The 12859-nt window shown below is 39.4% G+C and overlaps 1 protein-coding gene across 3 annotated transcripts in view; it reads right to left on the bottom strand.

The window, feature by feature from the left end:
• Nucleotides 1–346: 346 nt before the first annotated feature.
• LOC121524842 (ubiquitin-associated and SH3 domain-containing protein B-like) overlaps nucleotides 347–12859 on the bottom strand; it is a 62917-nt gene continuing 50404 nt past the window's right edge. For 2 of the 3 annotated variants that reach the window (XM_041810364.1, XM_041810380.1), the window contains exons 7-14: nucleotides 12494–12638; nucleotides 12282–12408; nucleotides 10763–10882; nucleotides 10579–10671; nucleotides 10302–10446; nucleotides 7357–7463; nucleotides 6955–7064; nucleotides 347–4861 (exon numbers count right to left, since the gene is read on the bottom strand). In XM_041810364.1, the coding sequence (XP_041666298.1) occupies nucleotides 4724–4861; nucleotides 6955–7064; nucleotides 7357–7463; nucleotides 10302–10446; nucleotides 10579–10671; nucleotides 10763–10882; nucleotides 12282–12408; nucleotides 12494–12638 (985 nt within the window). In that variant the 3' untranslated portion in view covers nucleotides 347–4723. The remainder of the gene's footprint in view (nucleotides 4862–6954; nucleotides 7065–7356; nucleotides 7464–10301; nucleotides 10447–10578; nucleotides 10672–10762; nucleotides 10883–12281; nucleotides 12409–12493; nucleotides 12639–12859) is intronic. The other variant, XM_041810372.1, reaches the window with a different exon arrangement.

The raw sequence follows: 12859 nt of genomic DNA, 5'->3' as shown, positions 1-12859 counted from the left end.
GCTAAATCTACGTCTATGACTAAAAACTCTGCAACTTGCTGACAAATTGTCATCAGATGTCTTTTTAAGTTTTAGCCAAGTCATCTAATGTAAGGCCAGCATCACTCGTCACATCTATGTCTTATTCTAGCCTCAGTTTTTGTCCAAAACATGCCTAAAAGTTATGGAAAGTACTTTATCTTTTTCATTTTGTTGTGAATTCAACTATTCATTTCAACTTGAACTTAAATCAATAGCAAAGGCATGGAGCCAGTCATTTTCCTTCTAAAACATGACTGTAGCCCTCATGATCAAGTACTGTTCACAGTAAGATAGAAAAATTCTTGTTGGTAACCTTTGGTTTGATAGTTGTTGCTATGTAAAAAAATATTTTATTCAGATTTCAGTCAAAACAAAAGCAAAATTCCAATAAGCACTGTTATCACATACATTGACTGACATGGTTCTTACTTCTCCCCTTCACACTTTAAATACAACAGAATACAAATTCAAATGATCATAAATGTACATTAAGCCTACAGACACAATTTATGTGAAATGACAATTCAACAGATTTCAAAAGAAGTATCTTAAACTGCTGTACATCAATTTGGCGTTGTGTTCAGACAATGAAGATAGTAGGAACAAAATGGCTTCCTTGTTTTCTCACATGCTCCCTACTTATGCTGCTGTAATAATTTACATAAACACACCATATCATAAACTTTATTTCTATGATACACTGAAAGAAAAGCTTTCAGTGTGGCTTTTAACTCTTCTTCCAATGAAGAAATGCTGTCTCTTTCTGATGAAACTGCTGCCATAGCTACATCATGTTTGTCTTTAAGTCACTTCAATTAAATAAGAATGCTTTCTATAAATTCTGTTTACATGACAAACGACCTAGACTATTACACTACATAAGCCTGATCATGATGTCACAGAAACATTGTTGCAGAGAGGATATGATCTTTTGGCCACCAGATTGGCTACCTATTGCCATCCAGAAATCTAAAATTAACTATCCCGGATGAGTAACACCAGTCTATTAGTATTTTATTGGCAGTTCAATAAGTCATATATTTCCAGTATTTTAAGCCTTGAGAAAGTATCTAAAATATGACTAACAGCACTTAATTTGACAATTCACAGGACAAACACAGGATGTATGGTATTAGATTTCTGCCAATATCTGACATGTTCACAAAGTTGTACTGACATCAATACTGATATAGAGAATGCATTTCAAACCTAAAACTTCAGTCTTTAAAGCACAATTTAAAGTTTAAGTATGAACAAAGAACAAAATCAGTCCTTCAGTACACTAAGCACATATGGGCTGATATTTACCCCAAATATGGGACAAAATGTGCAGCAGATATTGGCCAGTATCTACAGCAGATACAGGGCAATATTCACAGCAATATGGGGGGATATTTATTGCAGATATAGGGAGATATTTACCACATATATTGCCAGATTTTAACTGCAGATATGGGAAAACATGTGCAGCAGATATTGGCCAATATCTTCAGTTGATATTGGCTGATATTTACAGCAATATGGGCTGATATTTATTGCAGATATGGGTTGATATTTTCTGCATATATTGGCTGATTTTAAATGCAGATACTGGCCAGTATCTACAGCAGATAAGGGCAGATATTAAAAGCAGATATGGGCTGCTATTTATTGAAGATATCGGCCATTATAACAGCAGATATGGGCAAATATTCATAACAGATATGGTCAAATATTATCAGCACACGTGGACTACTATTTACTGTAGATATGGGCCAATATCTATAGCAGATATGGGTAAATATTCACAGCAGATATGGGCTGATATTTACTGCAGATATAGGCTGATGTCATACCTGCCACACCAATATTGTTCCCATGATATTTTGCATCCCTAGTGTAACAAAAGAGACAGGAGAATATACAGAAAACATAATGAAGCATTCTATTGCATGAACCACTGTTGTGCCAGTCACAGTATATAAACATCTTCACCCGCTCTCATTCACATACAGTAATTGTATCTGAAAATTGCTTGCTGTGGCTGATTGTGTCATGTTAACCCAAAAATAACATGAAATATTTGAGTTTTTTTTTTTTGCATGTGTGAAGAAATCTTTCTAACTCATTATTACTTTAGTAAAAGTTTCCTCCATACATTTCAGGTCTGAAGAGATAGTATTAAAAGTCCCACAATGGGAAAATTTTTTTCTTCTTTAAATTATTGTTCAAAATACAGTAAAAAATGGGCTATACAGCAGCTTTTACCTCTAAATCTGGAAAGTGACTAAACAGGAACAACCCTGGCATTAAAGTATGGTCACTTTTGGTTCTTAAAAGACAAAGATAGCAACATTTTTCATATCAGTCTCTGTCACAACAACATAGTCACTGAAGCAATTTAAAACTTTTTGAAGCCGCATAAACGTTCATGTCTTGAATGCATTCAACACCTGAGATTTTGAGCATAAATAAATCCTTGCATGCTGAAAGAAGTTATTATCCATCTTTTTAAATACATTTTGAAAAAGTGCAGCAGGAAGACTTTTCTTTAAAAAAATATATTTACAGCCCCTCTGAACCCTTCACCAACTTTAACAAATGCACACTTATATAAATGCCGAACCAGAATCACAAGCTACTGTATGATTGTCTCTAGTGCAGGTTGTGCTGTTAAAGTGTCTGTTTATTTTCATTACAAACAATACATAAATGTTAGAAGACCCTGCTGCAATGGATATGCTACATACGGTGCTAAACTAGAGACAAGATGTCACATGGGGTCACATTATGTTTGGAGAATCATGAGAGTCCCTGATGAACACTTAACGGTCAGATGAGACGACACTTTTTTATTTTGTCTTTTACCATGGCAACATGTCGGACTATGCACCAATAATCTTGTCCTATCTTTACCAACAGACTGGCCACACTACAAGTGTGATTCTGACATTATAGGATGACGTCATAACGATGTTATCTGCTGTCTTTGAAACTGAGCGAGGCAGTTAGCTATAGCAGAATTGTTTAGTGTGATGCTAGCGGTCTGTGCTCAGAAAATAAAAAGAACAAAGAAGATTGTGGACTTGTCACTGTGTATCGACAACAGGACAATATGGGCTGACTATCCTTTAATTAGAACCTCAGGTATGAATTTAATAATACACTATAAAGACAAAAGTATTTGGCCACACCTGTTAATTATCTAATTCAGATGTTTCAGTCAGACCCGTTGCCACAGGCGTAAAAAATTAAGCACCTAGCCCTGCAGTCTCTTTTTACAAACATTAGCGATACAAAATGGGTCGTTCTGAGTGCTTAGGGACGTAAAGCGTGGTACTGTGATGTATGCCACCTTTGCAATAAGACCGTTTGTGAAATTTCATCCTTGCTGGATATTTCACAGTCAACTGTAAGTGATGTTATTAGAAAGTGGAAGCGTTTAGGAATAACAGCAACTCAGTCATAAACCACCTGAAATCACGGAGTGGGGTCAAGGACTGCTAAGGTGCATGGTGTGTAAAACCAACTCTCTGCTGATCCCATAGCTGAAGAGTTCTGAACTTCCACTGCCATTAATGGTGTGGAAGACCAGCAGGGGGAGACAGCTATATTTTAAAAAGTGATAATCCCAATTTTCATTCGATTTATCGCCTTAAACATTCTCTTCATCAGTGTCTGTACTCTAATTAGTATCAAATTATCTTCAGTTTTAATTTAATAGATAATGGTCTCATGCAGAGTTAAATAAAGTGCTACTGGGATGATGCTTTATGGGCCAACCAAGAAATTAGCATCTTGTCAGTCCCACCAACAAAAAGCCTATGACATTTTTCCTAGAGTTTCTGGATTATTGCTGAAATATGCTCTTTGAAGCATGACTTATTAAAGTTGAAATGTTGATACCAAAACAATCTGTACTTCAGGGGAAAAGGCATCACCCTGTCCACTACTTGAGCACAATCTTTGATTTTAACCCTGACAATGATTTCTTTTTATAGCTACCCAGTACTTTTCTGCATAACATAACAAAGGTTGTTGAAAAATTATTTGAAACAGCCACAGTTTTTTGTGTTTTAACACCAACTTTAAACCAAGAATGATGTAAGTATAAGCAGAAGTCAATGTGGTCCTCTACAGGCTTCTCAAAAAGCGGGTGAACCAGCTGGTATGATCAGAAATTGTACAGTTTATCTTCATGAACTACAGTGAAATTCAACCTACCTTTTCAGTTGGCAATAAAATCTGTCAAATTCGTGCAGAAAAAAAAAATCTACATTTACTACTTTTACTTTGTTTAAATGTCACTATTTCAATATCACATGAGATGGCAGTTCTGCACTCTTCATGTTATACATTCAAATATTTCAACCTTTTCACGTAACACACACTATAGAACATGCTGAATTCATAAAACGTTCTGAGACTGCAACGGCATTTAGCCAGCTTTCAGAGCAGCTGAATCCAAACTAACTTCTCCCTTATACTGTCAAAAATCACTTGCATTAAAATTTGATTTCTAACATTTGCCAAATATTGGAAACTAGCCTTAGTTTCAGGACTTTGCTCAGATGCCCCAGTTGACTCTCAGTTCCTCATCCTCAGGCAGGGAACCTCTTTGAGGCTAAAATCAGAGAGGATCCACTTTTTTCGGTGGGGTGCTGGCCTGAAACTCGTCTCTGTTAGAGTACAGTACGATCAGGCTGGATGGACCAGGCGGGGGTCATTCTTGTAGAAGTGTCTCTCTCCAGTCAAAGCTGTGGTTTGGTCCATGTGTGAGGGGAAGGATGGGAGGGTCCACTAACTGCCACACGCCTGTGTCTCCCTGTTCCTCACAGGAGCAGAAGCCCAGGTAAGGGATCTGAGGACCAAGATCATAAATTACTGGTTATTGTAAAAAAGAAAAAACAGTCAGTGAAAAGACAACACAGAAACACATGGTTTAAAAAGAGCCATTAAGGAATGGCAAAAAAATGAAATCTTCAATTTTCCACAAAATGCTGTCTTTAAAAGTCCAATTTTACATTTAAAATAAACATTTTTAAAGTTGTTAAAAATTATTTACACATTTATGACCCAATTTTCTATTTGGAGTAGCTGTACAGGGACTACATTTATATAGAACCCAATTCAGAAAAGTTGTGGCGCGATGTAAATGCAAATAAAAACTGAATGCAATGACTTACACATTTCATAAACCGGTACTGTATTTCAATAGCATATGAACAACATATCAAATGTTGAAACTGAGACATTTTAACATTTCATGAAATATATCAGCTCATTTTTTAACTTGATGGCAGCAATACATCTCAAAAAAGTAGGGGCATGGCAACAAGCCTTTCTAGATGTGTAAGCTTCCCAAACCATAGACTCTAATACAACCCCATACCATCAGGGATGCAGGCTTTTGGGCAGTGGGCTGGGGACAAGCAGCATGGCTCCCCCCACAACATTCACGGTTTAAAAAAAGAATTTAGATTTTAAATAATCTGACCACAGAACAATTTTCAATTCTGTCTCAGTCCATTTTAAATGGGCTTTAGTCCAACAAAGATTGCAGTTTTCCAGACTGTGTTCACATACAGTATGTCTTCTTCTTTGATACAGCTTTAACTTTAATTTGTGGATGGTACAGTGTTTCCTGCCCTATCTGTTTTTAATGCAGCGCTGTCAGAGGGCCCAAAGATCTCATATTGTCCTTAAAGGTGCAGTGTGTAAAATTGGGACTATCAACATCTAACAGTCAATTCTGGAGTGTGATGATCATTTCTCTAGTGATAACTGTGGGAACCAGTGAAGTTTAAAAATCAATACATGCTTAACTGTTATTTGGTTGCTTCTATGGTGCCATAGAAACAGGCAAACTGCAAAAATCCAAGATGGCAGCGTCCTTGGAGGGGACCCTCCCTATGTATGAATAAAAGGCTTATTCTGAGTTAATTTAAAACATAAGTTTAAAAAATGTGTTATCAGATGTCAACACTAATTTAGATCAATCTACTTATAAATGTTATGTTTCATTTTAACCAAGCTTGTTTTGCTAAATGCTACTAGGCTAAATATTACACACTGCACCTTTAATAGTTGCAAAAAGCTCCTACGGCTGTTTTTCATACTACTTACTTTTCCAGCCTTTTGTTGCCCTGTCCCTACTTTTCTGAGATGTGCTGCTGCCATCAAATTCAAAATGAGCTTATATTTTTAATGAAATGGTAAAATGTTTCAACATCTGATATGTTGTTCAGGTCCTATTGTGAAAAAATATGGTTTATGAGATTTGTAAATCACTGCATTTTGTTTTAATTTACATTTTGCACAATGAAGTGGAATTGTAAGATGTAGATCCATATTTCCTTTTGCTAAACTTATTCAAAATCTGAATTTTTAAGTAGTTATCTCAGCAGCGTTTTCATAATCCATTTGTTTTGGATTTTTTACAACTGTTTTGGGTATGACCTAGTCAACAGGGTGTCAACCTGGCTGAACCAGCAGTAGAACCCATCCAACCAGAGATACTAAAAGACAGTGGTTCTCAACTGATCTTGACCCACCACCTCTAACAACAAAAAGTGACCCACATTTCATCAATTTATAGTCATAGCCAAATGTTTTTGATGAAAAATGGGGCAGTTTTGACATGCTCCAATGCTTTCATCACTTACACTGTAGCTACATTAACTGCATTAATGAATTATAAAGAGCCAATATACAATTCATGTGCAAGCTTATAAGCTAGTTGTTTCAAACTGTTGCCAAATTATCAAGTAAAAACAGATTTTTTTCCCCTTAATTGTCAGACACTTTCTCTAGACTTTTTCGAACACAAGTGGGCATGGGGAGAGGAGCTAAACCAGATGGATGTAATTCTGAATAGTCAGGATTAAAAGAGACAGACAAAAGGAAAGAAAATCTCATAGAATAGATTTTAAAAAGGATATGCTCTGAACAGACCTTTCTAACTACTTGGATGAAATCCTTGACGTTCTGTGGGCTGCGGCCCTGCAGCTGGCGTGTGCAAGCCTCCAAAGAAGATGCGTGGGCTACAATCAGCACGTTGTTTCCTACATAGAGAGTGGACACCCAGACGGGATGCAACATCAGCACAAAGCAAACACATAAGGAAGTAAAACAATGAGGTAAAAGTTAGCTTAGGCTTGCTACACACTAAATGCCTTAAGCCATATTTTGGGCCCGATCTGGATATAAATATTGTGTGCCTTGAGATTTTGGCTTGATCCTAGGTGTGCCTGGGACAAAAAAAAAGTTTAAGAACCACTGGTCTTGTGTATGGCCAGCCTTACATAAGCTCAAAAACTCCTCCAGACACTGTGGTAGCTCTGCATTGTTTCTTACCAGTGTTTTTGCAGTCTGACAGGATGTCTTTGGTCACTTGGTAGCTGCGGCTCATGTAGGTCTCATAGGGTTCAGACACAGAGAGCTTGTTGACCGGGATCAGAGGTCTGTATGGATACAAACACCAACCATCAAACATGTAATGAGGGCAAATACATAAAAGTATGTTTAGATACTTCAACACTGTGGAAAAGAGGAAGTCTCTGTGGTGCAGACAGCAATATCTGTAGACTGAGCATGTGAAATGTACACTGTGCAAACATCTACAGCACACGCATGACAGAAACAATCAGTGTACAGATAAAGGAGCTGCAAATGCAATATGAGCATACAGTATGTGGGCCTAAAAGGATTGTTTATGTCAGTGTCTTTTTCTAGTATGTTTCTTTTTGAACTCGAGCCATACTGCTAGCTTCCACTTGACTCTTTCTTTCTGTTTTCATCCTTATAGTTTTGGTTTTCTATTCTGTTACTAGTGCATCTCAGCACCAGACAGCAATTGTCACCTTGCTTTCTAGCACGCAGTAGAGGCAAGATGGCAGTTTCATGAAATAGAGAAGTGGAGAGCATATGTTTTTCCTCCCATGTTTAGGCAGAATTTGACTGCCACATGCAGACTAACCATAAAGCTCTGTATTCCTTTTAATATTATTAAACAGACAAAGGAAATGCCCTCCAAGACAGTCTGGCCACAGACCGCACATCTCTGGCAGCCAATCTCACAGAGTGCCCTGCCTATAAGCAAACTACGCATAGCGCGTAGGGCCTCATCACCGTGGGGGGCCTCACTCACTGAGCATTGTTTTCTTCTCTCTCTGAGCATCAGTCCGGTGTTTGTATGATAAATATAATCCAGGTAATGCATATACAATGTTGACCAAACAAACTTTACCTGGTCGTCACACATTAGTAAAGTAACCTTAAAGGTATCTTTTTTTGGAAATCAGTGTCATCCGTGATCAATTAAGTGTGCATAGTGTCCACTCGCTCTCTTGCTCTCCCTCTCTCTCGCATCTATTTGCAGCACAGAAACTCTCATCGTGCCTGTCACTCGTTATTGTGAAACCTCTCTTGTCAAACATTTACTTCTACCAACGTTTAGTTTGTGAATTTATGATAAAACTTCATGAAGGTCCCAAGCTGGTTCTGATCAGGAATTTATTGATGTTGTTCAACATTCTGGCGCAGATCAGCTGTTTTAAAATTAGATTGTGGGTATAAATAAATACATAAAGACAACATATATTTTACGGTGATTTAATAAAAGACAGGCTACTGATGGTAACACTAAAGAAGAAAACCAGAGAGGAAGACAAAGAGGCAAAACGGATGAGCTGCTATGAGTGAAGGGGAGGGGGTGCAGGGGTGTGTTTGAGGGGGATGAGGGGGCAAGATCCTCTGGTTTATGCTAGTTTAATTTTGAGGAGAGACCCAATAAAACAGATATCTAATAACATGGGATTAATGTTATGATGAAAATTATTAATCCAAAGCGATTACCTTAAAAAGTACAGATGGAAATTAACAACATTATTGTTATTATTGCAACAAGGAATGTGACCATTAAAAGCATGATCATTTTTGTGACTTTCTTCAGATAAAAATTGGTTTTGCTGAAAGACACAGGTCTGTGGTAGTTTTTGGTGTGTTATCCTTAATGATGACTCAATTACAACTAAGAGCGGTGTCTTTTATATGCATTTAACTCGGGTTAAATTACAAAGACTTTGTATTAGCAATGTTTGCTAAAGCTTACATTACTAAAGCTAACTTATGCAGTACAATAATTCCATAGCTGGCTCAGCTATATTAGCTTTAGCTGAAGCTAACACCACTAAAGCTACCCACCGTTTGTGTTACTTTTGCTAAAATGGGTCTATACAGAATTTTATCCTGAATTAGACCTCTGACCTTTTTCTTTGTTTTATTTATGAAATGTTTCTTTCTGTAATGGTTGCAGTGTGGTCATTTCAAGAGTGTAAGTGCCAGACTTTGTTTATGAATAAAGCTGAATTAAAAAAAATCTAAAACTGGAAATGTGTTGCAAATTACATTTTTATTCTGAAAGAGACAGCGTCTCAGATGATTGGTCTGTGAGAGCGGCTGTCAGAGATCTGATCTGTAGCCAAACTATCTTGAGCCAGAGCCCTCTCAGAAATTTAGAGTGTCATGTTTGGCAGATTAACCTATGAGAAATCTATAGCCATTGTACACGGACACAACCGGCTGAGCTAAAAATGCACCCCAAATGCTATGTATAGAGATAACTACAACTTCTCTGAGACCAGACATCATACTGTGGTCCCCGTTAGCCCGAGCAGTGATCATGGCAGAGCTCACCGTCCCTTGGGAGGGAGGAATGGAGACAGCTTACGAAAGGAAGAAGGACAAATACAACCAGCTGGCAGCTGAGTGTCGAGAGGCGGGATGGTCAACAAGCATCTGCCCTGTGGAGGTTGGCTGCAGAGGGTTTATTGGAGCTTCCATCAAGTGCCTCCTGAGGAACCTGGCAGTGATCGGGCCAAAGCTGAAAAAGGCATCCAAGGATTTGGCAGAGGAGGAGGAAAGAGCGAGCTTCTAGCTTTGGCTGAGAAGGAAGGATAGGGCGTGGGGAGAGAGGGTCCTAGAGGTAGCTGCAGGGGCCGGTAGGGAGACGTCCCTACCGTTGGCTCCACCACCCCGGGATGTTCCGGGAATAATGTAGCAAAACATCAATAAAGGGTGGCTCCAGGCTGATGACCCTGCAGCTACCCAAATGGCACCGTCGGAGTTGCATCAGGCGGAAACGCTCTGCAGGTAGCCCTTACCTTTGCTTAAACCTATACTTACATTTTTCTTAATTCAAAGGAAAATCACAACAACCTTTTAAGATAATGAGCTATCTTGCAGGTGACATCTGCATTTAAGAGGCTGAGTGTTAATAACAAAAAGTGTGTTTTTCAGACCTGTATGACGTGTCAACACTGAAGTTGGCGGCAGCCAGGTCAGTAGGAGGTATCCATGCAGGCAGCAAATTCCCAGAAACCCACTTTGTCCACTCAAAAAGCCCCGGTTCCACTCGCACCTTCAGCTTACCATCCTGTTGCAGGCCTGTTCCCAAAAACACATACAAATTCAGTCTACACATTTGCCCCAGGCTGCCTCATTTGTTCAATTTCAAGAAGTTAGGATAAAGGAATTAATAAATGATGAAGGATCAGAGGCCAGTAATTTTCTTCCTACCTTTCAGGATGTTTTGTGCTGTCTGAACACAGCGCAGAGAGGGAGAGCAGTACACAAAGTCTATCACTGTGTTACTCTCTAACAGGGCCTCTCCTGCAAAAACACATATACACTACATGTATACTTTTTAAAATATATAAGGCAAAAACAGCAAGTGTCATTCAGATCTACTCTGGCCACATACCTACTAGTCGTGCCTGTGTGGATCCAAACACAGTGATGGGAGCATCCATGTCATAATCTCTCTGTCCTCCCCACAGAGGCAAACTGGAAGGCATGTTCAGATTGGAGCGGACATATCTACCTGCACGATGACAAAACACAACATCTCTCTCCTCTGATCTCTGATTGCAACAGACACCACTGGACAGACAGCAAAGGATGTTGGATAACAAACTGAACGGTGGCTCAGGTGTCAGATGGGGCAAACTTTGACTGTATATAAAGACTGATGATACATCTTCACATACTTCTGTTGTACAAAAATGAAGCCAAACTACCCCTGCAATTGACAATGACATTTTCGGCAGTTAAGGCAAAGATTGCCACGGTACCAGGATTCAATCTTGTCTTTAAACTAAAGAACACCCTTTCAGAAAATAACGGTGTGTGAGAAAGAAGAAAATTCCCTCAGGTAGATACAGTCCACAGTAGACCACATTCTTGTTTTGGTTTGAGGGAGGTTATGTAAACTTCAGTGACCTTTGTGTTACCACCAAAGCCCCTAACATACATATGCACCATGATCCCTCTGACTGAATGCTCTCTGATGTTCCAGTTTTTCTTCCTGTCCGAGTTGCTCAGCTTGGTTTATCTTCACTTGGGCTGGAAGTAATCTGACCCAACACATGACTGTTTCATATATCCATTGCATGGATATATTTCACAATCAAGGGGCAGGACTTTTCAAAAAGTTTCCGTGAAGGTGACTGGATGAATGCTCTGTTACATTTTTTAGGGACCAATAAGAGTGGCAAGGCAGAATAGGGTGGTAGGCATGCACCACTCCAATTAGAAACATGCTCAGAGGGCAGGCTACCTGAATGGTGGAGGGAGTAGATTGATAACGTTCATGCCAAGGCTGGTTGGGACTCAGCAAAAATGCAAAAACATCACCTTTACCAGGAAAGACTTTCTGTGTGGCCCTTTGCTCCCTCTTCAATAAAGAAATGCTGTCCAAATCGCTTAAAAAAATGCCACTATGGCTAAATCCAAGTGAATCGCTACACTTGCGAAAGTGACTGCAAATACCTTACAGTTCAACCAAACCCTACCTGTAAGTATCACGAACTCATGTTGAAGCACATTGGGAGCAAAAACATCTTTTCTGTGGTGCAGTTTTCATAAAACTGCTTCTATACTGTAGATTTATCTGTGCTAATCGCTACGTGGGCAGCAGTCATTGCCGCCAGCTTTCTCCCACCTGTAGCTATCACCTTGTTCTTCTCCAGTGACGCTGATTGGTCAGGTCCTTTCAAAATCATTTAGACTGGTGTTTTGCAAGATGGGTTATCCTGATGACAGGCAGGAAATCTGGCCAATCCATCTTCTTTTCAGTTGCAAATAAACTTAGCATGTTTCTTTAGCTGAGCTTACTGGAGTAGCACTGGAGACTTGCTGTTGAAATGCAAGCATACACTAGAAATGGTGTATCCTATGAAGTAGCCCTACAGAAGTAGTAGAAAAAATGTAAGACATCTCACCTTTACTATCGGAGCAGAGGGAGAGCCAGTGTTTGCCAAAGACCACGTCCATCCTCTCGCCATGCCGGCAGACTAATAGTGCCCTCTTTGGCTGTCGAGAGTGACTCCCACTGATCCGCAGGACCTGCTGGGCATCAGAAATGGTCAGAGTCTGGTCAAAAATGTGCATCATTAATTGCTGAAACTATAACAATTTTTTTGCACAGAGGTACCTGCATTGGATGACAGATAAGACTGAGGGTAGGTGTGTCCCCAGGACTCGTGTTGTCAGGGCGCCGGCTGTCCAGCAGTCCGTCAAACATCCCTCTTTCCTTGCTGGTCCTTTCACTGGGCCCACAGCTGAAGAAGGAGTGGGAGCTGTGGTAAAAGAGGTCACAATTTAGTCAGGAATACCTTTACCATGGATGTCACAGGCATGTCTAGCACCATTGAGATGCTCCCTGGTTTAGCCACTCCGTGACCATTAGGGAAGAAAGGAGGAGGCTGGGGTGCCAGTGGCAAACCTTTATCAGCACCAGTGTTATGAAAGCAGCATTTGTGTAGCAGGATCAGTGAGGAGGAAGTTATTTTTCAAAGGA

The sequence above is a fragment of the Cheilinus undulatus genome, linkage group 2, assembly GCF_018320785.1.
Source record: "Cheilinus undulatus linkage group 2, ASM1832078v1, whole genome shotgun sequence".
Taxonomy (NCBI): Eukaryota; Metazoa; Chordata; class Actinopteri; order Labriformes; family Labridae; genus Cheilinus; species Cheilinus undulatus.
The sequence above is the reverse complement of the archived record's forward strand: the minus strand, read 5'-3'. Positions and strand labels throughout refer to the sequence as shown.